The sequence below is a fragment of the Oncorhynchus clarkii genome, unplaced genomic scaffold (genome assembly GCF_045791955.1).
Source record: "Oncorhynchus clarkii lewisi isolate Uvic-CL-2024 unplaced genomic scaffold, UVic_Ocla_1.0 unplaced_contig_644_pilon_pilon, whole genome shotgun sequence".
NCBI classification, from domain to species: Eukaryota; Metazoa; Chordata; class Actinopteri; order Salmoniformes; family Salmonidae; genus Oncorhynchus; species Oncorhynchus clarkii.
Genome location: NW_027260887.1, coordinates 1 through 25,196, shown reverse-complemented (window position 1 = coordinate 25,196; position 25,196 = coordinate 1). Strand labels below are relative to the sequence as shown.

The 25,196-nt window shown below is 43.8% G+C and overlaps 1 protein-coding gene across 1 annotated transcript; it reads right to left on the bottom strand.

Moving 5' to 3' along the window:
• Nucleotides 1–8,350: 8,350 nt before the first annotated feature.
• On the bottom strand, nucleotides 8,351–24,094 carry LOC139402125 (sterol regulatory element-binding protein 1-like). Its single transcript, XM_071146197.1, has 11 exons — nucleotides 23,850–24,094; nucleotides 23,436–23,620; nucleotides 18,218–18,476; nucleotides 16,848–17,014; nucleotides 16,536–16,704; nucleotides 16,101–16,209; nucleotides 13,776–13,885; nucleotides 10,144–10,276; nucleotides 9,832–9,997; nucleotides 8,767–8,949; nucleotides 8,351–8,641 (listed from the first exon to the last, which is right to left on the bottom strand). Exons 1-11 carry the CDS (start codon nucleotides 24,049–24,051, stop codon nucleotides 8,504–8,506), a joined length of 1,821 nt encoding a protein of 606 aa, XP_071002298.1. The 5' UTR covers nucleotides 24,052–24,094; the 3' UTR covers nucleotides 8,351–8,503.
• Between the last annotated feature and the right edge of the window lie 1,102 nt (nucleotides 24,095–25,196).

Here is a 25,196-nt window from a genome sequence, read left to right as displayed (position 1 = left end):
TACACACACACACACACACACACACACACACACACAGTACACACACACACACACAGTACACACACACCCACACACACACACAGTACACACAGTACACACACACACACAGTACACACACACACACACACAGTACACACACACACACAGTACACACACACACACACACACATACACAGTACACACACAGTACACACACACACACACACACACACACACAGTACACACAGTACACACACACACACAGTACACACACACACACAGTACACACAGTACACACACACACACACAGTACACACACACACACACAGTACACACACACACACAGTACACACACACACACACACACACACACACACACACAGTACACACAGCACACACACACACACAGTACACACACACACACACACACACACAGTACACACACACACACAGTACACACACACACACACACACATACACAGTACACACACAGTACACACACACACACACACACACACACACAGTACACACACACACACACACAGTACACACACACCCACACACACACACACACACACAGTACACACACCAAGGTTATCATAGTTTAGTTGTTTTATATTCATGTGTATTTCTAGAATGTTGCTTTTTATGTTAAATTCAGTTTAGTTTCAGTTCATTTTCAGACCTGCTAGTTTTGATTTACTTTTAGTTGTATCGACATATTTCTATTCGCTGTTATATTATTCCGTTTCAGTTTCAGTGTTAAGGACAGAAAGCATGCGTTGGAGCAGCAGCAATACATAAGGTCATGGGTCAGGTCATAAATTAGGTTCGGTTTCTAAAATAAAGTCAATCTCAATGTGACTTGGATTGAAAAAGAAAGAGCCCTGAGACTGGTGCAAAACGTATGTTGTAAACACTCTAAACCATGTTTACACCAATCCAATGCTTTTTAACTTTAGTAGCACATGTAAGAAGAATGACATGTTTCCCTGTTAGCTAGCCATGTTTCCCTGTTAGCTAGCTATGTTTCCCTGTTAGCTAGCCATGTTTCCTTGCTAGCTAGCTATGTTTCTAGCTAGCCATGTTTCCCTGTTAGCTAGCTATGTTTCCCTGTTAGCTAGCTATGTTTCCCTGTTAGCTAGCTATGTTTCCCTGTTAGCTAGCTATGTTTCCCTGTTAGCTAGCTATGTTTCCCTGTTAGCTAGTGATAGCTACACTGTAAAGGGCTTGCCGTGGATTTGACAGTAACTAACAGGCAGCAAAGTGGCAAGTAAGTTACTGTATTTCATATTGTAGTACACCTACTGTAATCTAAACACAGTATCAAAGCAAGTACTGTGTAATGACACAGTATAATACCGTAGAATGATGAATGCATGAATAATTGACTGGATGAATGAATGAAATTCATTGAGGGGAGATGGGATTTGTATTTCACAGTATTTTACTATAATTACATGGAATTGGTACAAGCAGGCTGGCTGAAAGGTCAGGTGTTTACACATTACAGCATATCAATAAATATTTGGTGGTTTATATTACTTGCCCTTCTAGAAACCTTAAAGAGATTCAGCAGTACGTGTGTATACTTTTTAGCCAGTAATTCTGAAAGATGCATTCACAAGACGAAAGTGGTCCCCGAATATTGCGTACTATGTCACATACAGTATGGGCAGATATGTGCACCACGTCATTGCTCTCTCTCTCTCTCTCGCTGTGTTGTGTGTGCGCATCTTGCTAGCTTTCACTCAAATGGCAAAGGGCTGAAGCTCATTGGCTAGGACCAGTGCTTGACATGGACAGGAGTACCGGCATCTCAAATGTTCTAGTTCTTGAATTCCTGCACCTCTTATTAACTCAACAGTATTGTGGAGCTCCTGCACCTCTTATTAACTCAACAGTATTGTGGAGTTCCTGCACCTCTTATTAACTCAACAGTATTGTGGATCTCCTGCACCTCTTATTAACTCAACAGTATTGTGGAGTTCCTGCACCTCTTATTAGCTCAACAGTATTGTGGATCTCCTGCACCTCTTATTAACTCAACAGTATTGTGGAGTTCCTGCACCTCTTATTAACTCAACAGTATTGTGGATCTCCTGCACCTCTTATTAACTCAACAGTATTGTGGAGTTCCTGCATCTCTTATTAACTCAACAGTATTGTGGATCTCCTGCACCTCTTATTAACTCAACAGTATTGTGGAGTTCCTGCACCTCTTATTAGCTCAACAGTATTGTGGAGCTCCTGCACCTCTTATTAGCTCAACAGTATTGTGGAGTTCCTGCACCTCTTATTAGCTCAACAGTATTGTGGAGCTCCTGCACCTCTTATTAGCTCAACAATATTGTGGAGCTCCTGCACCTCTTATTAGCTCAACAGTATTGTGGATCTCCTGCACCTCTTATTAACTCAACAGTATTGTGGAGTTCCTGCACCTCTTATTAGCTCAACAGTATTGTGGAGCTCCTGCACCTCTTATTAGCTCAACAGTATTGTGGAGTTCCTGCACCTCTTATTAGCTCAACAGTATTGTGGAGCTCCTGCACCTCTTATTAGCTCAACAGTATTGTGGAGCTCCTGCACCTCTTATTAGCTCAACAGTATTGTGGAGCTCCTGCACCTCTTATTAGCTCAACAGTATTGTGGAGCTCCTGCACATAAATGTAAACAAAACCGGCACCCGAAATGAGTACTGACACCTATTTCAGTCCAAGTCAAGCACAGGCTATAACTGTAATTGCAAAGGGGCTGGCCCTCACGGGGGAAACATTTTGGGAAATGGTGGAGCACAGTTCTAGGAAAAACAGTTGCTTTCAAACTCGGGATTTGGTGGCTAATTGAGGTAAGACTAATTCTGCATGTATGAACTACACATTGACACATCCAGCCCAAAGCGGGAGATTTAAAAAATACTTAGTAATCGCCAAAGTTCAGGAGCATGTCTTTCCAAACTGACAGCCACTACAGGGCAAAACAGGTTAAAAAAAGACATGGAAAAATGCTCAAGCATTAAAGGTTTAAGACTTGCTGCCACTCTAATCTGTCCCCTATGTTAAATTGATGGGTCATTACTACCACATACCAGTTAAATTGGTACAGCACTCTTAATATAGCCTCCTATAAGACACTCCTCAAAATAAGACAGAAACAACAATACCACTCGTGGTCAAAATGTTTTCAACCCACCAAAAATGCCATATACAGCAATTACCCCCCCCCCCCCCCACACACACACACAAAATGTTCCCACAATGCACCATAATTGACAGCATGCTGCAGTAAAACTTTCACAGTATTTTACTGCTGATAATAGCCCAAATGACTGTATGAATGCTAGTTTTATGTTAGTGTGGTGCAGAGCCTGTGAGCAGGGTTGTGGGTGGAAATCCTGTTCATCGCTCTCTTATGGAGTGGTGCTTGTCCACCGCTCTGTGCTCCATGTCCTTTCCCACCCTCTGCTAAAAACCGCTCTGTGCCCGTGAGAGTGAAAAACACAGTGTAACGGCTGTTGGTGGAAGGTGAGGACCAAGGTGCAGCGTGGTACGTGTTCATCATTTATCAAATAGAACTGAACACTAAATACAAAACAACAAAAGAACAACCGAACCAGCTCCGTCAGGTGCAAAACACACTGAACAGAAAATAACTACCCACAACCCATAGTGGGAAAACAGGCTGCCTAAGTATGGTTCTCAATCAGAGACAATGATTGCCAGCTGCCTCTGATTGGGAACCATACCAGGCCAAACACATAGAAATACAAAACCTAGACTACAAAACATAGAATGCCCACCCCAACTCACGCCCTGACCAAACTAAAACAGAAACATAAAAAAGTAACTAAGGTCAGGACGTGACAGTACCCCCCCCAAAGGTGCGGACTCCGGCCACAAAACCGAAACCCATAGGGGAGGGTCTGGGGGGGCATCTGTCCGCGGTGGCGGCTCTGGCGCGGGACATGGACCCCACTCCACCTTAGTCTGGGCCCACTTCGGTGGCACCTTTGTAGCGCCGACCCTCGCCGCCGACCCCGGACTGGGGACCCTTTCAGCGGGCCCCGAATAGACGGGAGACTGGCAGCGCCGGAGTGAAGGGAGGCTCTGTAGCCCCAGCATTTGGGAATCTCGAGCCACACTCCAGCTCCGGTCCCGACCTGTATGTAGTATGGTGACAGCAATGCACAACATCTCCATCTCCTGGAGGAATTTACCCGCCAGATTCAGCAGCGTTACAAACAACAAAAGGCATGGATTTTTGCCCGAACATTATTTTTTTCAATTTCATGATGGTTTTTATTTTATTTAGTTCGTTTTGGAGCCAAATATAGAACTATACTGATTTCAAACTGGTTTGTTAATTATTTTATTTCAGTTTACTAATTGTTTTTCATGATTAGTTTTCATTTTGACACTTTTATAATAATAACATTTATTTGGCGGGTGCTTATATTTGTCCTATTTCACACATATACACGTGTGTAATAATACCCATGTGTAAATTAACCCACACATATACACGTGTAATAATACCCATGTGTAAATTAACCCACACATATACACGTGTAATAATAGGCATGTGTAAATTAACCCACACATATACCAAATCAAATCAAATTTATCAAATCAAATTGATTTATATAGCCCTTCGTACATCAGCTGATATCTCAAAGTGCTGTACAGAAACCCAGCCTAAAACCCCAAACAGCAAGCAATGCAGGTGTAGAGGCACGGTGGCTAGGAAAAACTCCCTAGAAAGGCCAAAACCTAGGAAGAAACCTAGAGAGGAACCAGGCTATGTGGGGTGGCCAGTCCTCTTCTGGCTGTGCCGGGTGGAGATTATAACAAAACATGGTCAAGATGTTCAAATGTACACGTGTAATAATACCCATGTGTAAATTAACCCACACATATACACATGTAATAATACCCATGTGTAAATTAACCCACACATATACGTGTAATAATACCCATGTGTAAATTAACCCACACATATACACGTGTAATAATACCCATGTGTAAATTAACCCACACATATACACGTGTAATAATACGCATGTGTAAATTAACCCACACATATACACGTGTAATAATACGCATGTGTAAATTAACCCACACATATACACGTGTAATAATACCCATGTGTAAATTAACCCACACATATACACGTGTAATAATACGCATGTGTAAATTAACCCACACATATACGTGTAATAATACGCATGTGTAAATTAACCCACACATATACACGTGTAATAATACCCATGTGTAAATTAACCCACACATATACACGTGTAATAATACGCATGTGTAAATTAACCCACACATATACGTGTAATAATACGCATGTGTAAATTAACCCACACATATACACGTGTAATAATACCCATGTGTAAATTAACCCACACATATACACGTGTAATAATAAGCATGTGTAAATTAAGGCAGTTAACCCACTGTTCCTAGGCCGTCATTGGAATTAAGAATTTGTTCTTAACTGACTTGCCTAGTTAAATAAAGGTGAAATGTGGTTTTTTGCATATCCCATTCTCCCTGAGACACCCTCTGAGAGTGGGGTCACAGCCAGGGTCAGCCATTATCAACAGTGACCCTGGAGCAATTAGGGTTAAGTGCCTTTCTCAAGGGAACATCAGATTTTCTTGTAGGACCAGGGATTAGGACTAGCAACAGTTGGGTAGTTTCAGTTTCTCTCACCCCCCATCAAAGCACCACAAGAGACCCTGAGGCATTTCGTTACAAAATTGTATTTTTATTTACATATCCAGGAATAAACCAATGAGCAAAGAAGGAGAAAGACAGGAAAGGAAATAATATGTTGATTAAGAAACTAAATAATTATAATAATACTACATGTTCAGATGTGGTTGTGATGATTTAACACAGTCACACCACAGACTGACCCAACACACTGGGAAGGAATCATCAGTCCAGTGTCCCTCAGTCAGTCATTTACAATGATACACTATTACAAACTAGCATGTCCTGGGATAAACACAACAAAAGCATGCTAAAGAACCAAATGGGGTTTTACAGTCTTCTGAAAACAAAAACTGTGGTTCTGGAACAGGGTTGTACACACAACTCTTTCACTCTGTCTTTTTAACATATGGGTCCTGTTCAAAAGGAGCACACGTTTTAAAAACGTTTTGCAATGGAAAACAAAAATAACAGTTTCTTATTGGACAAGAACAACCAATTTTCTTCCATTTGGGGCCTAGTGAACAGGACCCAGGGGCCTGACTACAGGAGGGTGTGGCAGCCTCGCTACAGGCCTTCTTTTGAAGAAGATGATAATAACAAGAGTAAATTAAATCATGAGATCTAGAAATACTAGATGAGACTCGGGCTCTTTTGTAAGCTACTGGTCTTGAACGGAGTGACTTGGGGGGGGGGGACATTCCCATTAAAGTCGATGTTCTGTTATGGGTGGCCCAGCGGCTCAACCCTAGAATGGAGCCTATCGCTCGAGGACTCAACACCTCCAATTATTTCTGATATCATCATAATGGCAGCACACACCTTGCGCAATAGTGCAAACGCTCACATGAGTCTGATGACAATATTGAATGGTCTTTGACACTCCTTGGCCCCAAAAGCACATGGACACTGTCCCCTTTTTTGATACACTTACCAACTATGGCAACAAACATAGGTTGAGTAACACATACCAAATGGCACCCTATTCCCTTTTGTGGTGCACTACTTTTGACTAGGGTCTATAGGAAGTAGTGCACTATATAGAGAATAGGGTGCCATTTGGGACTCACCCATACTCCCCATTGGACCCCAAGCCTCTGCTACACAATGAGGGTGGAAAGTAATAATGATCCCCCGGCCAATGGAAAATACTGATGAGCAGAACAAATCTCAGACAGATTATAAATACATTGTAAAATATATAGACAGCAACAACGATAAAGAAAAGAATATGAAAAGGAAAAGCTACAACATTACACAACTCCTCAAATACAGCCCCTCTGGGCCAGTGCACATTAAACCATGTGACAGAGATGCAACCTTTCAGACCATCGCAGATAGAAACACAATGTATAGATCTGTCATGGTCCTCTTTTCAACATGATAGAGAAAACCGTCTGCTCTATACGATATATTTCAATTGTTTTCTGAAATGTTGTGCTCCTCAAAAAGACCAGTCTGTCCCAACGCAGTTTCCTCCTCCCACCGCAGCCAATCAGACAGACAGCCACTCTCTAAACACACCAATCACAACAGAGTGCTTCGCTTTGTAAGGTGCATCGTCCAATCAAAACATGGGGCTAGTAGTGCACAACTGCAGGTAAAAACCTTTCCCCTTCTCTCTCACAGTCCTGCAGAGGGCGCCAGAACCCCACCCAGTGGACACACTCCGCCACTACAGTGCATTTCACGCAGGGGAATAGAAAAGAACCAGAAACGTGAACCTATATATCCTGGTGGATGATGACTAGCTGACATGACAGATCATGTCAACAATGTCAACAGCAACACTTTACTGGGGTGAAGTCCTCCCCTGCTAAACTGTCACTCTGAGAGCTGTCTACTGACAGGTGATATGAAACTAATGGCAGGTAACTGTCAGGTATGTTCATTCGTCTGTCTGTATGCCTGATATGATTCTCAATGTCTAGTTAGACTGTCTGTATGTCTGTTCGTCAGCTGCAGGCCAAATGCCAAAAACCTCCTTCATCCATTTGTGTGTGTGTGTGTGTGTGTATGTGGGGCTGGTCTCTCTGCCTCGCTCTGTATCGTCTAGGCAGAGGTGACAGTGGTGCCGCTGCCCAGCTTAATGATCATCTGCTGGCAGTCGTGGAGGGTGCGCTTGTCCCCTAGCTTCTCCAGTGTCCGCGCTGCGTCCGCCAGCATGCCCACCCGCTGGCCCGGTGCCGACAGGAAGGAGGGGGGCAGGTAGCGACACGCCAACATCACTGCCTCAGCCTGCTCCCTCTGGCCAGGACGCATCTCACACTCCTCTGTAGAATCACACACACAGGTGAGTTGTGGGGATACAGAGAGGGATACTACACACAGGTGAGTTGTGGGGATACAGAGAGGGATACTACACACACACACAGGTGAGTTGTGGGGATACAGAGAGGGATACTACACACACACACACAGGTGAGTTGTGGGGATACAGAGAGGGATACTACACACACACACACACAGGTGAGTTGTGGGGATACAGAGAGGGATACCACACACACACACACACACACACACACACACACACACACACACACACACACACACACACACACACACACACACACACACACACACACACACACACACACACACACACACACACACACGTGAGTTGTGGGGATACAGAGAGGGATACTACACACACACACACACACACAGGTGAGTTGTGGGGATACAGAGAGGGATACTACACAGATAACACTCATATCGCGCCGTGTCCCTTTCGACCTCATTATGAAAGGCTTAAAAAGGAACACAAAACCCACAGAACTTCCAACCTTTCTCACACACGCAAACTACAAAAAAAACTCTCTGCAGTTACCCGTCTTGCCTCCGGGGGTGGCTCTGCGTCTGAGCGAGCGGTCCAGGAGCTGATGTGTTCGCGTGGGACTGGCCCCAGCCATCAGCCTGGCAGTTGCCTCATGAAGAAACAACTGAGAGGGAGAGAGAACAGTGTTTGATGAGTGAGAAGTCAGAAATCTACCTAGATCAACCTGTGTCCATATACATGTATGTGCCCGTGTCTACATGTGTATGTATGTCTTCCTCCACGTCCTACCCTGCGCATGGCGGGCCTGAAGCTCTGGGCCAGCTTCCTGAGGGAGGAGAGGTCCTGCTGGAAGCCGTGCAGCTCGGCCGGGGAGGCCTGCAAGGAGAGACCCCCGGGACTGGAGCTCTGCTGCAGACGCCACACGTTAGTCCGCATCACCAGCAGCAGGTCACACAGCAGCAACTGGACCACCTGGGGAGAGAGAAAGAGAGAGACAGAAAGACAGAGAGAGAGACAGAAAGACAGAGAGAGAGACCGAGAGAGATCAAGAGAGAGAGAGAGAGAGAGAGACAGAAAGACAGAGACAGAGACCGAGAGAGATCAAGAGAGAGAGAGAGAGAGAGAGACAGAAAGACAGAGACAGAGACCGAGAGAGATCAAGAGAGAGAGAGAGAGACAGAAAGACAGAGAGAGACCGATAGAGAGAGACACAGAGAGAGACCAAGAGAGAGACAGAGAGAGACCAAGAGAGAGACAGAGAGAGACCGAGAGACAGAAAGACCGAGAGAGAGACAGAGAGAGACCGAGAGAGAAAGACAGACAGAGACAGACCAAGAGAGAGAGAGACAGAGAGACCGAGAGAGATCAAGAGAGAGACAGAGAGAGACCGAGAGAGAGAGACAGAGAGAGAAAGACCGAGAGAAAGAGAGAGAGACAGAGAGAAAGAGACAGACCAAGAGAGAGAGAGAGAGAGAAGCAAACCTTATTTTTTTATATTTAAAAAAATTATATTTCACCTTTATTTAACCAGGTAGGCAAGTTGAGAACAAGTTGTCATTTACAACTGCGACCTGGGTGTGCGTATTGAAAATGACATTAGTTTGAAAGGCAGTAACAGTGTGACAGGGTGTGTTGATGTCTCCTGCCCATTGTGCTGTATGGGGCCCAGCTCTGTCTTGCACTGCAGGAACATTGCACCCAGCTGAGAGACACATGCAATGCAACTACAATGCACCACAGCTCTGGCCATAGCTGCTGTGTGTGTGTCTGTGTCTCTGTGTGTGTGTGTGTGTGTATATATATATATATAGTGTGTATGTGGGGGTGTATATATATGTGTGTGTGTATGTGTACCTTGTCTAGGCTGCTGCTGTGACAGTGTGGTCCCAGGTTGAGGCTGTCTCTCAGCAGGCCGCTGGCCCTCTCACTGTGGCTCAGACTCAGCTGACAGTTCTCTGGTTTGGTCAGCATGGCGCGCACCGCTCGGAACGTGTTCAAAGACGCCTTGGGCAACGGACTCCTGAGGACACATGAACAACTCTTTTCAGAAAGGTGGTGGAGAAGAACTGGGGTAATCTGTATGTCACTCCGAATGTTCTACTGTGTGTGTGTGTGTGTGTGTACACGCGCTTGCGTGTGTGTGTGTGTGTGTGTGTGTACACTCACTCTGCAGTCTGTAGACTACGGGGCAGGTGCTCAGCGGCGGGGTACAGTCTCTCAGCCGCTGCGTCGTCTCCTTGGAGCCAGTTAATGATCACCACGGCAACCGACGACCACCATTTGGAATGAAGGTCACAGCCTGGAGGTCCCAGACAAGGTTCACACACAGTCAAAGAAAATACACACAGAGACAGGTTATTATTGGGATAGTTCCTGTAGCTGATCTAGAGATATCAACTGGAACTCTGTTCATACACAACAGCTTGCTGGGGTTAAGTTCAGGGTTATGTTTAGGGTTCAGTTTGGGGTTAGGTTTAGGATAAGGGCAAGGGTTATGTTTTGGGTGAGGCCTAGGGTTAAGTTTAGGGAAGAGTTTAGGTTTAGGGCTAGGTTTAAATGTATGTTGAAGGTTAGAGGATAGTTAGTTGACATGATGTTGACAGGTTTAGAACATCTATCTACAAACCATCTATGTGGGACTATCCAGACATGCTGAAACACAGACACTATTCCTTCCTTTATCTCTCTCCCTTTCACACATGATCAAATCCAGCTGCTGATGACGACCTGAGTTTCAATCTGTTCTCTGGCATGTTCCCCCTCTGGCATGGTCACACCCTGCTAATACTGCAGCTATACTGATAGCCACATCTCTCCAAGGGAGAAGACCTCCTTGGCTTAACATTGGGCCAACACAGCTTTCATCAAATTAGATGGCTGATTCATCACAAAACCATTTGATGTTGACAATTATTTCAATGATTACTTCATTGGCAAAGTGGGCAAACTTAGGCAGGAAATGCCAACAACGAACAGTGAGCCATCGTACACATGCATAAAAAAAAACAATACTGACAGAAAAGCATTGTAAGTTTGAATTTTGTAAAGTTAGTGTGGGAGAGGTGGAAAAATTATTGTCATCGATCAATAATGTCAAACCTCTTGGCATTGACAACTTAGATGGTAGGCTGTCATTGTAAATGAGAATTTGTTCTTAACTGACTTGCCTAGTTAAATAAGGGTTAAATAAAAAATACAAATGGAAAGCTACTGAGGATGGTAGCTGACTGTATAGCCACTCCTATCTGTCATATCTTTAATCTGAGCCCAGAGGAAAGTCTTTGTCCTCAGGCCTGGAGGGAAGACAAAGTCATTCTGCTACCCAAGAGTGGTAAAGCGGCCTTTACTGCTTCTAACAGCAGACCTATCAGGTTTCTGCCAGCTTAGCAAACTGTTAGAAAAAAATAGTGTTTGACCAAATAAACAAATTAACAACAGACTTTCAGCATGCTTATAGAGAATGGCACTCAACATGTACTCCACTGGCACAAATGACTGGCACAAAATAAATATATAAGAAGAAGATTGTGGGAGCTTTACTGTTAGATTTCAGTGCAGCCTTTGATATTATTAACCATAACCTGTTGAGAAAATGTATGCGTTATGGCTTTTCACCCTCTGCCATATCAGGGTTTTCTTTAATGGAAGCTTCTCGAATGTAAAACATGTAAAGTGTGGTGTACCGCAGGGCAGCTCTCTAGGCCCTCTACTCTTTTCTATTTTTACCAATGACCTGCCACTGGCATTAAACAAAGCATGTGTGTCCATGTATGCTGATGATTCAACCATATACACATCAGCAACCACAGCTAATGAAGTCACTGAAACCCTTAACAGAGTAGCAGTACATTCTGGAATGGGTGTCCAATAATAAAGTGGTTTCTTAAACTAAGAGCATTGTATTTGGTACAAATCATTACCGAAGTTCTAGACCTCAGCTGAATCTGGTAATGAACGTTGTGGCTATTGAACAAGTTGAGGAGACTAAATTACTTGGTGTTACCTTAGATTGTAAACTATCAGGTTCAAAACATATAGATTCAATGGTTGTAAAGCTGGGGAGACGTCAGTCCGTAATAAAGAGATGCTCTGCTTTTTTGACACCACACTCCACAGAGCAAGTCTTTCAGGCTCTAGTTAGAGCTTATCTTGATTATTGTCCAGTCATATGGTCAAGTGCTGCAGGAAAGACCTAGTTAAGCTGCAGCTGGACCAGAACAGCACGGCACGTCTGGCTCTTCCTTGTAATCAGAGGGCTGATATAAATACTATGCATGCCAGTCTCTCTTGGCTAAGAGTTTTTATAATAAATATTAATGTGTTGGAAATTCAAAATTGTTTGCATAGTCAACTTAGACACAGCACTGACACATACACTTACCCCACCAGACATGACACCAGGGGTATTTTAACAGTCCCCAGGTCCAGAACAAATTCTAGGAAACGTACAGTATTATACAGAGCCATGAGTGCATGGAACTCCCTTCCATCTCTTATAGCACAAGTGAACAGCAAACCTGGTTTCAAAAAACAAATAAAGCAACACCTCACGGCACAACAAATAGCTTACAATACTCTACTCAGCAAACTGGATGCAGTCTATTATAAGCCCCTTATACCACCCACCACTGCGACCTGTATGTTCTAGTCGGCTGGCCCTCGCTACATATTCATCGCCAGACCTACTGGCTCCAGGTCATCTATAAAAGCCTATGCTAGGTAAAGCTCCGCCTTATCTCAGCTCACTGGTCACGATAACAACACCCACCCGTAGCACGCGCTCCAGCAGGTACCTCTCACTGGTCATCCCCAAAGCCAACATCTCCTACCTCCCCACGCCATTTGCACACAGTGTATATAGACTCTTTTTTCCCTTTTTCTTCTTCTACTGTATTATTGACTGTACGCTTCTTTATTCCATGTGTAACTCTGTGTTGTTGTTTGTGTCGCACTGCTTTGCTTTATCTTGGCCAGGTCTCAGTTGTAAATGAGAACTTGTTCTCAACTGGTCTACCTGGTTAAATAAAAAGGTGAAATACATTTTTACAAATAATAATAAAAAACGCCTCTCCCCCATGTGACCTACTTGTTGTGTGTATGTACTGACGTATGTGTAACTGATTGTGCGCGCGCATCTCACACACACACACACACACACACACACACACACATTAAAATGTAAAGTATTTTGTCTGTAATGTATTTTTGGTTATGTGTCGTACCCCAGTAAGAATAGCTCCCATTGGCGTCGGCTAATGGAGATCCTAATAAAGCACATCCAATCAAACGCACACTCACACAAAGAGACAGCTATGCTGACTGGGCAATCTAACACCATGCCAAGAAAAGTCTCCTTTCAAACGCTCTTCCTTCTCTAGCTACTTCTCCAAGATGATTAGAGGCTTGACAGGACTGGTAGATGGAGCGATGCAGAGGACCATGCCTTTTAACCTCCCATCTCCTCTCAGAGAAAATGAGCGAGAGAAAGAGAGGTGCTGAAAGGAGCGAGGCTATCTGAGGGGGCATCTCAACAGTCTAGAGTGGCTTCCTCTCCTTGTCTTTGATTGCACTGATCTGACAACACAGGGATCAGTGGAAGCAATGTCAGAAGATAGAGACATGTTACTGAAGATCAGTGTGACTGAAGGAAAGGAGATAAGAAGAGGAAGCCACTTTAGACTACAGATACACTGTCAAGTACACCCTAAATGAGAGACACCCAGTATTTTGCCTGAACTGCAGAGGTGAAACTCGGACCACAGCATATAGACACATAAATATAAGGCCAGGAGTCATACCAGTGACGGTGGCCATGTTGGATCCGATGGCGAAGGACTGGGTGTTGGCTCCGGCGGCGTCTGATGCACTAGTCAACAGCTGAAGGTACTCCAGAGCATCCGCATACTCCCTGGGGAATACACACACAGTTTAGTTAGTTAAAAGTATTTAAAATACTATTAGTTCTCCCTGAGGAATGCACACACAGCTGAGTTAAGTATTTAAAATACTATTAGTTGTCCTTGAGAGAACACACACAGCTTACAGTTGAAGTCAGAAGTTTACATACACTTAGATTGGAGTCATTAAAACTCGTTTTTCAACCACTCCACAAATTTATTGTCAACAAACTATAGTTTTGGAAAGTCGGTTAGGACATCTACTTTATGCATGACACAAGTCAGTTTTCCAACAATTGTTTACAGACAGATTAGTTCACTTAAAATTCACTGTATCACAATTCCAGTGGGTCAGAAGTTCACATACACTAAGTTCACTGTGCCTTTAAACAGCTTGGAAAATTGTCATGGCTTTAGAAGCTTCGGATAGGCTAATTGACATAATTTGAGTCAATTGGAGGTGTACCTGTGGATGTATTTCAAGGCCTACCTTCAAACTCAGTGCCACTGCTTGATATCATGGGAAAATCAAAAGAAATCAGCCTCAGAAAATAATTGTAGACCTCCACAAGTCTGGTTCATCCTTGGGAGCAATTTCCAAACACCTGAAGGTACCACGTTTATCTGTACAAACAATAGTATGCAAGTATAAACACCATGGGACCACGCAGCCGTTATACCACTCAGGAAGGAGACGCGTTCTGTCTCCTAGAGATGAATGTACTTTGGTGTGAAAAGTGCAAATAGAACAACAGCAAAGGACCTTGTGAAGATGCTGGAGGAAACAGGTACAAAAGTATCTATATCCGTATAGATACAGAAAAACGAGTCCTATATCGACATAACCTGAAAGGCCGCTCAGCAAGGAAGAACCCACTGCTCCAAAACCGCCATAAAAAATCCAGACTACGGTTTGCAAATGAGCATGGGAACAAAGATCGTACTTTTTGGAGAAATGTCCTCTGGTCTGATGAAAAAAAATAGAACTGTTTGCCAATAATGACCATCGTTATGTTTGGAGGAAAAAGGGGGAGGCTTGCAAGCCGAAGAACACCATCCCAACCGTGAAGCACGGGGGTGGCAGCATCATGTTGTGGGGGTGCCTTGCTGCAGGAGGGACTGGTGCACTTCACAAAATAGATGGCATCATGAGGAGGAATATTATGTGGATATATTGAAGCAACATCTCAAGACATCAGTCAGGAAGTTAAAGCTTTGTCGCAAATGGGTCTTCCAAATGGACAATGACCCCAAGCATGCTTCCAAAGTTGTGGCAAAATGGCCTTAGGACAACAAAGTCAATGTATTGGAGTGGCCATCACAAAGCCCTGACCCCATCCTATAGAAAATTTGAGACAGAACTGAAAAAGCGTGTGCGAGCAAGGAGGCCTACAAACCGCGGCAGGTAGTCAGTCTAGTGGTTAGAGCGTTCGTCTATTAACCGAAAGGTTGCACTATTGAATCCCTGAGCTGACAAGATAAAAAAATTATGTTGTTCTGCCCCTGAACAAGGCAGTTTACCCACTGTTCCTAGGCAGTCATTGAAAATCAGAATTTGTTCTTAACTGACTTGCCTAATTAAATAAAAGGTCAAAAATAAATAAATAAATGACTCAGTTACACCAGCTCTGTCAGGAGGAATGGGCCAAAATTCACCCAAGTTATTGTGGGTGACGTTTGACACAAGTTAAACCATTTAAAGGCAATGAACTTCTGACCCACTGGGAATGTGATGAAAGAAATAAAAGCTGAAATAAATCACTCTCTACTATTATTCTGACATTTCACATTCTTAAAATAAAGTGGTGATCCTAACTGACCTAAGGCAGGGAATTTTTACTAGGATTAAATGTCAGGAATTGTGAAACTGAGTTTAAATGTATTTGGCTAAGGTGTATGTAAACTTTCGACTTCAACTGTAGTTAGTTAAAAGTATTTAAAAGACGTAAAAGGCTTGTTCAAAAAGGGATTGTAGACAATTTAAGACAAAATAAGGCGTAAAATATTAATAAGTCAACATTCTGTATTTTACAACTCCATGTTAGATGGTTCTCCACGCCCTGAAAGTAGACAATGGGCCTTTTTAAAATGTTTTTTTTTACAGCCACTAGAAACGTCAGCTAACTTTAGCCACCACTGGCTAAAATTCTGTGGGATTGATAAAGTCAACTTTTAAGACTTCTGCAGATAACCTGAGAACACTATTTGGCTGTGTGTTGCACCTACCCTTCTCCATCACTGGGGGTCTTCTCCCCCCGGGGCTGGGCCACACAGTATAGAGCCTTCTCCAAAAGGTGTTCCCTAAAGGCCTGGGTCACCTGGGCCAGAGGGTCCACTACGGAGACAGAGAGAGAGAGAAGAATTAGGGTTAGCATAGTCATGGCAACCAATTTAGACAATGAAAACTTGTTGCCCATATTGCTTTCATCATAACCAGTTTCCATGACAGGTGTTTCCTTTCGTAAAGACACAAGCTGCCCACCTGTAGAGCCTCTCAACGCTCATTCTTCTGAGGGGCTCTTGTCAATAGTTGTACACTATATACCAGGGAATAAGGTGCTATTGGTCACATACACGTGTTTAGCAGATGTTGTTGCGGGTGTAGTGAAATGCTTGTGCTTCTAGTTCCAACAGTGCAGCAGGTGTGTCTACAGTACTGACCTGTGTTCCCTGCCTGGCTGTAGATGCTATCTTTGGGGGTGCTGCGGACGGCCCAGTCCCCGTCCACAAAGAAGCGGTGGCCCAGAGGGTGACAGAGCCACTGCATGGCCGGGGGGACACTGCCACTGAAGGAGAGACACGCCTGGCGGGCACTGCTCAGGAACACACGCTGGGGATGGAGAGAGACATGTAGATACAGGAGTGAGTAACGAGGTAGAGACACACACGATACACTGAGCAACAAACCACACATTATAGCCAACACCTCCCCCTCTCCCCCACACCACTTGGTAACCTAACTCGGTTACTCACGGAGGAGAAGTGAAGGAGTCTGGGTAGGCTGGCTTTGACTCGTAGGGCTGCAGAGACGTAGATCTCTCCTAGCGTGGCCACGGGGAGACAGGAGCCTGAACACTCGGCCAGGTTTACAGCACTCAGAGCCATGTGAACCGCAGACAGGTGGCTACCGCCCAGCTTACCTGCACACACACCCGTTGATTATAGACAGCTTGGCTGAACAAACACAGAAAACACACAGGATTTTCAGACAAAGACTCCTGAAAACACACATCCATTCTTCTCAGGTCTACATAAAGTGTGTAGGAGTAGGGAGCTAGTGGATAACTCTGTATTGGACAGTAGTACTGCAGAGGAGAGAATGTACCTACTGTGTGATCTTGGGGAAATCTGAATCCATTTAGTGTTTGTTTTATTTCCCTATGTATGAGGATCTGAGACATGTTGGTGACAACCCTGAGGTATTCTGGTTACGAGACAAGCAGGGACACGTTGGTGACAACCCTGAGGTATTCTGGTTACGGGACGAGCAGGGACACGTTGGTGACAACCCTGAGGTATTCTGGTTACGGGACACGTTGGTGACAACCCTGAGGTATTCTGGTTACGAGACGAGCAGGGACACGTTGGTGACAACCCTGAGGTATTCTGGTTACGGGACGAGCATGAACACGTTGGTGACAACGGGAAGAGCAGGGACACGTTGGTGACAACGGGACGAGCAGGGACACGTTGGTGACAACGGGACGAGCAGGGACACGTTGGTGACAACAGGACGAGCAGGGACACGTTGGTGATAACGGGACGAGCGGAGGCTTAAATTCTGTTTCAGACAGGGCATGTTTCAGACAGGGCATGTTTGTTCATAATGCCTGGAGGAGAAGGAGAAATGTATTGTTGGTGTAGGGCGGCTAGATGGTAGCCGGCTGTGTAGCGCGGCTAGATGGAAGCCGGCTGTGTAGCGCGGCTAGATGGTAGCCGGCTGTGTAGCGCGGCTAGATGGTAGCCGGCTGTGTAGCGCGGCTAGATGGTAGCCGGCTGTGTAGCGCGGCTAGATGGTAGCCGGTTGTGTAGCGCGGCTAGATGGTAGCCGGCTGTGTAGCGCGGCTAGATGGTAGCCGGCTGTGTAGCGCGGCTAGATGGTAGCCGGCTGTGTAGCGCGGCTAGATGGTAGCTGTACCGGCAATGATCACTGTATGCATATAATTTGTCAAATGTTATTTTGTTCTGTAGTCTTGTAAGCCCATGTGGGCTGGGTACCGGTAGGTGTATGACACTTAAATCATATCAATCAACTAGCTGGTAACATTGACAAGGTAGACAAGGTTAGCCTTACCCTTAGCATTTGAGCCACAGGTCAAGTCCCGTTTCCAATTTCCACCTACCGGTCATGTGCAGCTGGTGCAGGCGGTGGTAGACCAGGGCAGCGTCGCGGCTGCTCATGCGAGCATCCTCCCGGAGCCCCCTGGCGCGGAGCCCCCCAGCCCTGGCAGCCAACCAGCGACCCACCCCTAGTCGCTGGAGGCAGAGGCGGAGCAGGGCCCACAGGGCGGCACAGGCCAGGTCCAACTGAGAGGTGGGTAAGGGGCGACCCAGGGCCTTGAGGCAGGTCCATAGGTTCTGACTGGCCTGGGCAAAGTCTCCCTATTGGGGGTTGGGAGAGAGGTGGGTAAGTATGGATGGTGGGGGGGAAGGGGTGTGTGTGTGGCGGGGATGGGTGTGTGTGTGTTTGTTGACCTCATGAGCTTCTGACTGTTGACCCATACAATTCTTAATTAATTCACGGTTTATAGAAATATGTCCATCCAATAGAAAATTCTGTCAGAAAAACAATAGTTCCAACCCCATGCCTCTACCATATATGGTTCAAAGGTTACCAGCGATTTACTCTGAGAATTTAGCATGTTTAGAGTGAATGGAATGTCATCACAGGCATGATCAAAAAGTGGTCACTGCTCAATAGAACTCTGTGGCACTGCTCTGCGGCAGGGCGGAGCGAACTTCGAATGTCAACTGACATCGGCGTTTTCTAAATGAAATCCACTAAATACAAAACAAAAAAATGGGGCCTAAATATACATTTATTTACAAAGCTAAAAGACTGAATTTCAATATCCACCCTCCACGAAGACAATCTGTTCCTGTTTTCATTGTGTATTTCTGAGTCTTCTCCCTTTAAATCACCGTGGAAACAGCCCCTCTCAATGTAGACTGATCACAGTTATAGGCAATGAAAGACAAGGATCTGGAGGTGAAAATGACAAAGGTATCCAATTGATTTTTGAGTGGTCCAACCAGTTGAAACACCTCCAAATGATTCCACCTCACAACACCAAATCTGAAAGAGATACATCCTACAGCGGAGTAGTCTAAATGCTCACAGCAAATGAACGTTACATTTGTCAACCGTGTAAAGTACAACTTTATTAAGGTTATAATATTGTAGAGAACAATATAACGATTCATTCTGTGTAATTTATAATGACATAGGGCAAAGAAAACTGTTTTGACATTCATTTTATCGCAACCTCTTGGATTTCCCCGTTTCTATCTACATTATAGAGTGGTTCTTCCTAAAAGTTGCGTTGCACTGCAGCACAGCTTGCGGGCTGCCACAGAATTCTATGGCACGTTATTTTATTTAAGTGTCAGCCATTGTTGCCATTAATGCTAGTTACTGCTAGTTTGACCACCTGAGGGCATCTTTGAGAAGCATTTGACTGTTTTTAATATTGGCTGTACTACCGAATTTAAAACCGTTTTCTAAGAACATAGTACACGGGATTGAATAAGAAATTTAGCTTAATTCATTTGATTAATATTATGGTGTGTCTATTCCAAGAAAAACGAAAGCCTCTGCGTTTCCATTAGGAAAATATGGCACTGTACAACGTGACCGGTCGGGAGTAGGCTACTAAGTGACTGCGAGTGAAGAGCAAAGTAATCCGAACATTTCCACACCCTAATTGCAGGCTAACCAATACCCAAATAGATTAATCAAGTCTAGTCCCCATGCTTGTCTTAGAGGAGCGCAAAACGGTGCTGAAAACCCTACACGCTGGTAGGCTACTGCTTCAAATCCTCTTATAACAATTGGATGACTTTGGGTGTCCAGAAAGCAACAATTTGTTACTTTCATTAGCCTACTTTATTCCAATATTTCTGTCATTCAGTGATATTTATTCACATAGTAATTAGTTATGGAACCATCCAGATGAGGTTAGAAAACAACGCAGCGTGTTGTCCTGCTGATAGCCCATCAGGGGTGGACGACTTAAAAGAACTCCAGCACAGAGAAGAGAAAAAAGCCTTGAATAATTAAACATCTGGGTAAAATACTGTTTGACTTGGGGATTATGGTCATGGACAGTGCTATTTGCCGGTGTTACGCCGAACATGAAAGCCCAGGAAAATGAACAGGTACAGTAGGCTACAATACTGTAAAATAGGCCTAATAATGCTAAAAATAATGCCTAAATAAATTGACTGTTGGTCTTTACTGTACGCTGCACATTTTGACATTGTATTTCGTTTCCAGGGAGACCATTCAAGCCATCGACTCACTGATGGTTCAAGATGATGAGCGATCGGCAATCTGGAATCTGCTGGCATCATCGCACAACATCAGCATCGCTCTAATCACAGTCAGAAGACAGTTGAAGAAACTGGAGTGAACTTAGAGAAAGGCTCTGTAAGACACTAATTATTTTGTATTTTATTTTTTCTTCCTCAGAACATTAACTATGTGTGTTCTCTTGTTTTGACCCAATGACTCGTCTGACAAACAAAGAACTTTGCATGCTGCAGGCCAGCCATGGATCAAAGCTGGCGAGACATTCAATGACATCAAGAGATATGCTGGACCCTATGTCAGAGAGGTGTTTTTGGGACCACATCATGTCTATTGTCCTGCTAATAGCCCTTGTAAAAAACAAGTGTTGTTATCTACTATCTAAGGGGCTTTTATAGAACTATAATGCAGGGTTAAAAGTAACAATAATAATCGTTGGATGGGCTCTCGGGACTCATTCTATCTTCAATATAATCATTCATTCAGAAGGTTAAACCCTTAGGTTTCAGGCCTGCAGTAGGTTATGGAAACATTGTTTTCAAGTCCTCTGGTGGTTACAGTCCTAACCCTGGAACGTGTGGCACCATTGAAAGAAGCTGGTTTGATGAAAACTGTCAATTTCGTCTGTTCTCTTTGGTAGCAATGTCATATTTTTTTTATGAACACAGTTACCATTAAAAAAAACAATATGTTTATCTCTTCAACTATTTTACAATCTATATGGCACAGCTGGCATTTTTTTGGTCCTTAAATGAAACTAGTATATACAGTGCCTTGCGAAAGTATTCGGCCCCCTTGAACTTTGCGACCTTTTGCCACATTTCAGGCTTCAAACATAAAGATATAAAACTGTATTTTTTTGTGAAGAATCAACAACAAGTGGGACACAATCATGAAGTGGAACAACATTTATTGGATTTTTCAAACTTTTTTAACAAATCAAAAACTGAAAAATTGGGCGTGCAAAATAATTCAGCCCCCTTAAGTTAATACTTTGTAGCGCCACCTTTTGCTGCGATTACAGCTGTAAGTCGCTTGGGGTATGTCTCTATCAGTTTTGCACATCGAGAGACTGAAATTTTTTCCCATTCCTCCTTGCAAAACAGCTCGAGCTCAGTGAGGTTGGATGGAGAGCATTTGTGAACAGCAGTTTTCAGTTCTTTCCACAGATTCTCGATTGGATTCAGGTCTGGACTTTGACTTGGCCATTCTAACACCTGGATATGTTTATTTTTGAACCATTCCATTGTAGATTTTGCTTTATGTTTTGGATCATTGTCTTGTTGGAAGACAAATCTTCGTCCCAGTCTCAGGTCTTTTGCAGACTCCTCCATCAGGTTTTCTTCCAGAATGGTCCTGTATTTGGCTCCATCCATCTTCCCATCAATTTTAACCATCTTCCCTGTCCCTGCTGAAGAAAAGCAGGCCCAAACCATGATGCTGCCACCACCATGTTTGACAGTGGGGATGGTGTGTTCAGCTGTGTTGCTTTTACACCAAACATAACGTTTTGTATTGTTGCCAAAAAGTTCAATTTTGGTTTCATCTGACCAGAGCACCTTCTTCCACATGTTTGGTGTGTCTCCCAGGTGGCTTGTGGCAAACTTTAAACAACACTTTTTATGGATATCTTTAAGAAATGGCTTTCTTCTTGCCACTCTTCCATAAAGGCCAGATTTGTGCAATATAGGACTGATTGTTGTCCTATGGACAGAGTCTCCCACCTCAGCTGTAGATCTCTGCAGTTCATCCAGAGTGATCATGGGCCTCTTGGCTGCATCTCTGATCAGTCTTCTCCTTGTATGGGCTGAAAGTTTAGAGGGACGGCCAGGTCTTGGTAGATTTGCAGTGGTCTGATACTCCTTCCATTTCAATATTATCGCTTGCACAGTGCTCCTTGGGATGTTTAAAGCTTGGGAAATCTTTTTGTATCCAAATCCGGCTTTAAACTTCTTCACAACAGTATCTCGGACCTGTCTGGTGTGTTCCATGTTCTTCATGATATAAGATATATGAGATACTCACTGAACTTCTGGAGAGAGTTTGCTGCACTGAAAGTAAAGGGGATGAATCATTTTGCACGCCCAATTTTTCAGTTTTTGATTTGTTAAAAAAGTTTGAAATATCCAATAAATGTCGTTCCACTTCATGATTGTGTCCCACTTGTTGCTGATTCTTCACAAAAAAATACAGTTTTATATCTTTATGTTTGAAGCCTGAAATGTGGCAAAAGGTCGCAAAGTTCAAGGGGGCCGAATACTTTCGCAAGGCACTGTATTTTTATTTATCACAATTTTCTTTTACCAATTTTGGTCTTTAATCCAGGGCCGACAGACAAGTTCCTTACTTCTCCCCCCTTCCACTTGATAAAGGTTCCAATTAATCATGTTTTTTTTTTATCTATTAGAATATTTGAGTTTAACCACAATATGATATTTTGGAGATGATTTTGTTTTCAAATAACTGAAAGTGAGAGGTTATAATCTGAATAAAGGGAAAAAGGCCATTCTTGAACACGCGGTGAGACATTCTTAATAATTTGTAAATAAAGCCAGTTTTGTTATTTAGAATTATTTATTTATGTTTTTAGTGAAAGAAACCAAAAGCCAAACGTGCCTATTTTTGGGAAAATCGTCAGTCCACATGTAAAGTGTAATTCCCTCATTTACCCAAGTTCTCACTTAACTCCAGGCACACAGCGACAGTTTTTTTGTTGTTGCCTGATGCAGGACTCTAGTGCCAGAGGAGACTCTCAGACTGAAAACACTTCCATTCATTTACGAAAAGACAGTCAATTTGTGCCACAGTTTAGACTATCGATAGATCAGCGTTCTAACTCCGCCTTGTGATAGTGTGGCGCAATGACAGAATGCCACCATCTAGCACTAATGGTCGCAGCATAAGCTTGCAACTTTTAAAGGAAGAACCACTGTACAGCAGTGAGTGAACACCATACACCCTATTCCCTACATAGTGCACTATATAGGGAATAGGATGCCATTTTGACAAAATCACATTTTCCATATTCTCACCCGTGCCAGGTCGAGGTCTGCCTGCTTGCGGTGCCTCCAGAACAGCACGGAGGATCCAGAGTGGGGCCTGGTGACTGGCTCTCCATAGACCAACACTCGGACCAGAACCCCAGCCACCAGCACACCATTCAGCAGCCACACCAACAGAGTGGGTAGCACCCAGTCCATCCAGCCCCACGAGTCAGCTAGGAGGAAAACACAGAGAGAGGATGACTTTTGGAGACACCCACACAGAATGACTTTTGGAGATACAACAACACATAATGAGTTTGAGACGCGCACGCAAACACACACACACACAGACAAAGAAGAGATGGACTCACAAGAAAATACACATGGGAGTATTAGATGAACTCACTAGGAGTAAGATACACACCTCCGCCACCCTCCCCCTTTCCCTCCCTCCCTCCATACCTGCGTTGTCTAGGCCCAGCATGATCCTGCCTGTCCCAGGATGCACTGCTTGGTTGTTAGCGGTGGTGCTGGAGCCCATCCCTCCACACAGCATGGCAGCCAGGGGATTGAGGGAGAGGAAGAGGAAGGTGAATGTGCACAGCGCCATGCGGGAGCGGTCCAGCATGCCAGCACTGCCCGGAGTGGACGAGGACGTGTCCATCAGATTGACCGCCGGCTGGACGGGAGAGGACAGAACACAAGGAGTCAGGGTTAGAAATAGAACTAAAGCAAGAGGCAGAGATGGAACTGGAACTAGAATTGTAATCAGGGAGTTAGAACTAAGAACTATAACTTATTATCATAATTTACCTTACATGATAATTGGAGACACCAATGGTTAGCCATTGAACAAAACAACGGTTTAGCTTCTCTGTTTAAGTTTGTCTCCAGCCTGTACTAGCCTGTTGCTACAGGATGCATGTTGCTAGAGAATTTCCTTTCATAGCGTTCTATTCTAGGTAACTATAGCTGAGAAGTCCAACATCTTTCAAGCTCCTTTCTTAAAGTCACGAGAAGCATTAGTTATGGGTTGGGTTGCAATGGGTCTGAAACTTTCCGGGAATTTTCCATGGGAAGTTAAGCCCTGGAATTTGGGGAATTTTGCTTAAATTCATCAAAAAATGTTAGCTTATAACAGTGAACCTTTTTTGTGGTACAGGCAAGGCAATTCTAGGTCTGTGGCATATTTTGGTTAAACTATCCCCAATTCAATGGAATTCCAACCCTCTGCATGGACAGTGCATTCACCCATCACATGTGCAGTGCACTCTTCCATCAGATGTACAGCTAATTCTCAAGATCTTGCACACTAATGAGATACTATTGAGCCCACACTAATACACTGTCTGAGCCAAGGACTACATGCTTTCTGGTAAGTTTTGATTGCAATACTGGGTGGGGTGAATATATTTTATATGACAAACATGATTTTTTGTTAACTAGTAAATAGTAGCCTACAGCAAAGTGTGTTTAAATCATTTATAACTTGTTAACAATTTATGCTAGTTAGTTTCTGCTACCATGTTGGTTTTAATTGCTTGAGCCTGCTAACTGAGGAGTGTTAATTCACCTGTTTCCATACATGTTTCATTTTAAAACATTTATCTTACAAAGGAGTTGTTTAATCTAACTGCTTAACCATTTATCTTTACATGGAATTGTATTTTTTCTCATCTTTACAGGAAAATGCCACGGGCACTATCTGATGTGTGGAGACATTTCCCTGCAGCTAATGTAGAAGGAAAAGCTGTGTACATTTGCAAATACTGTGTCAAATCATACGTGCAGAATGCAACAACGATGCAG

Bases quoted from the DNA above. Each gene is read 5' to 3' on its own strand.
- LOC139402125 (XM_071146197.1), bottom strand. From the start codon at position 24,051: ATGGACACGTCCTCGTCCACTCCGGGCAGTGCTGGCATGCTGGACCGC. The intron at 23,621-23,849 runs GTATGGAGGGAG...TTTTCCTCCTAG, and splicing joins GCTGGGCCTAGACAACGCAG to CTGACTCGTGGGGCTGGATG. The intron at 18,477-23,435 runs GTGAGAATATGG...AACCCCCAATAG, and splicing joins CAGACCTCGACCTGGCACGG to GGAGACTTTGCCCAGGCCAG.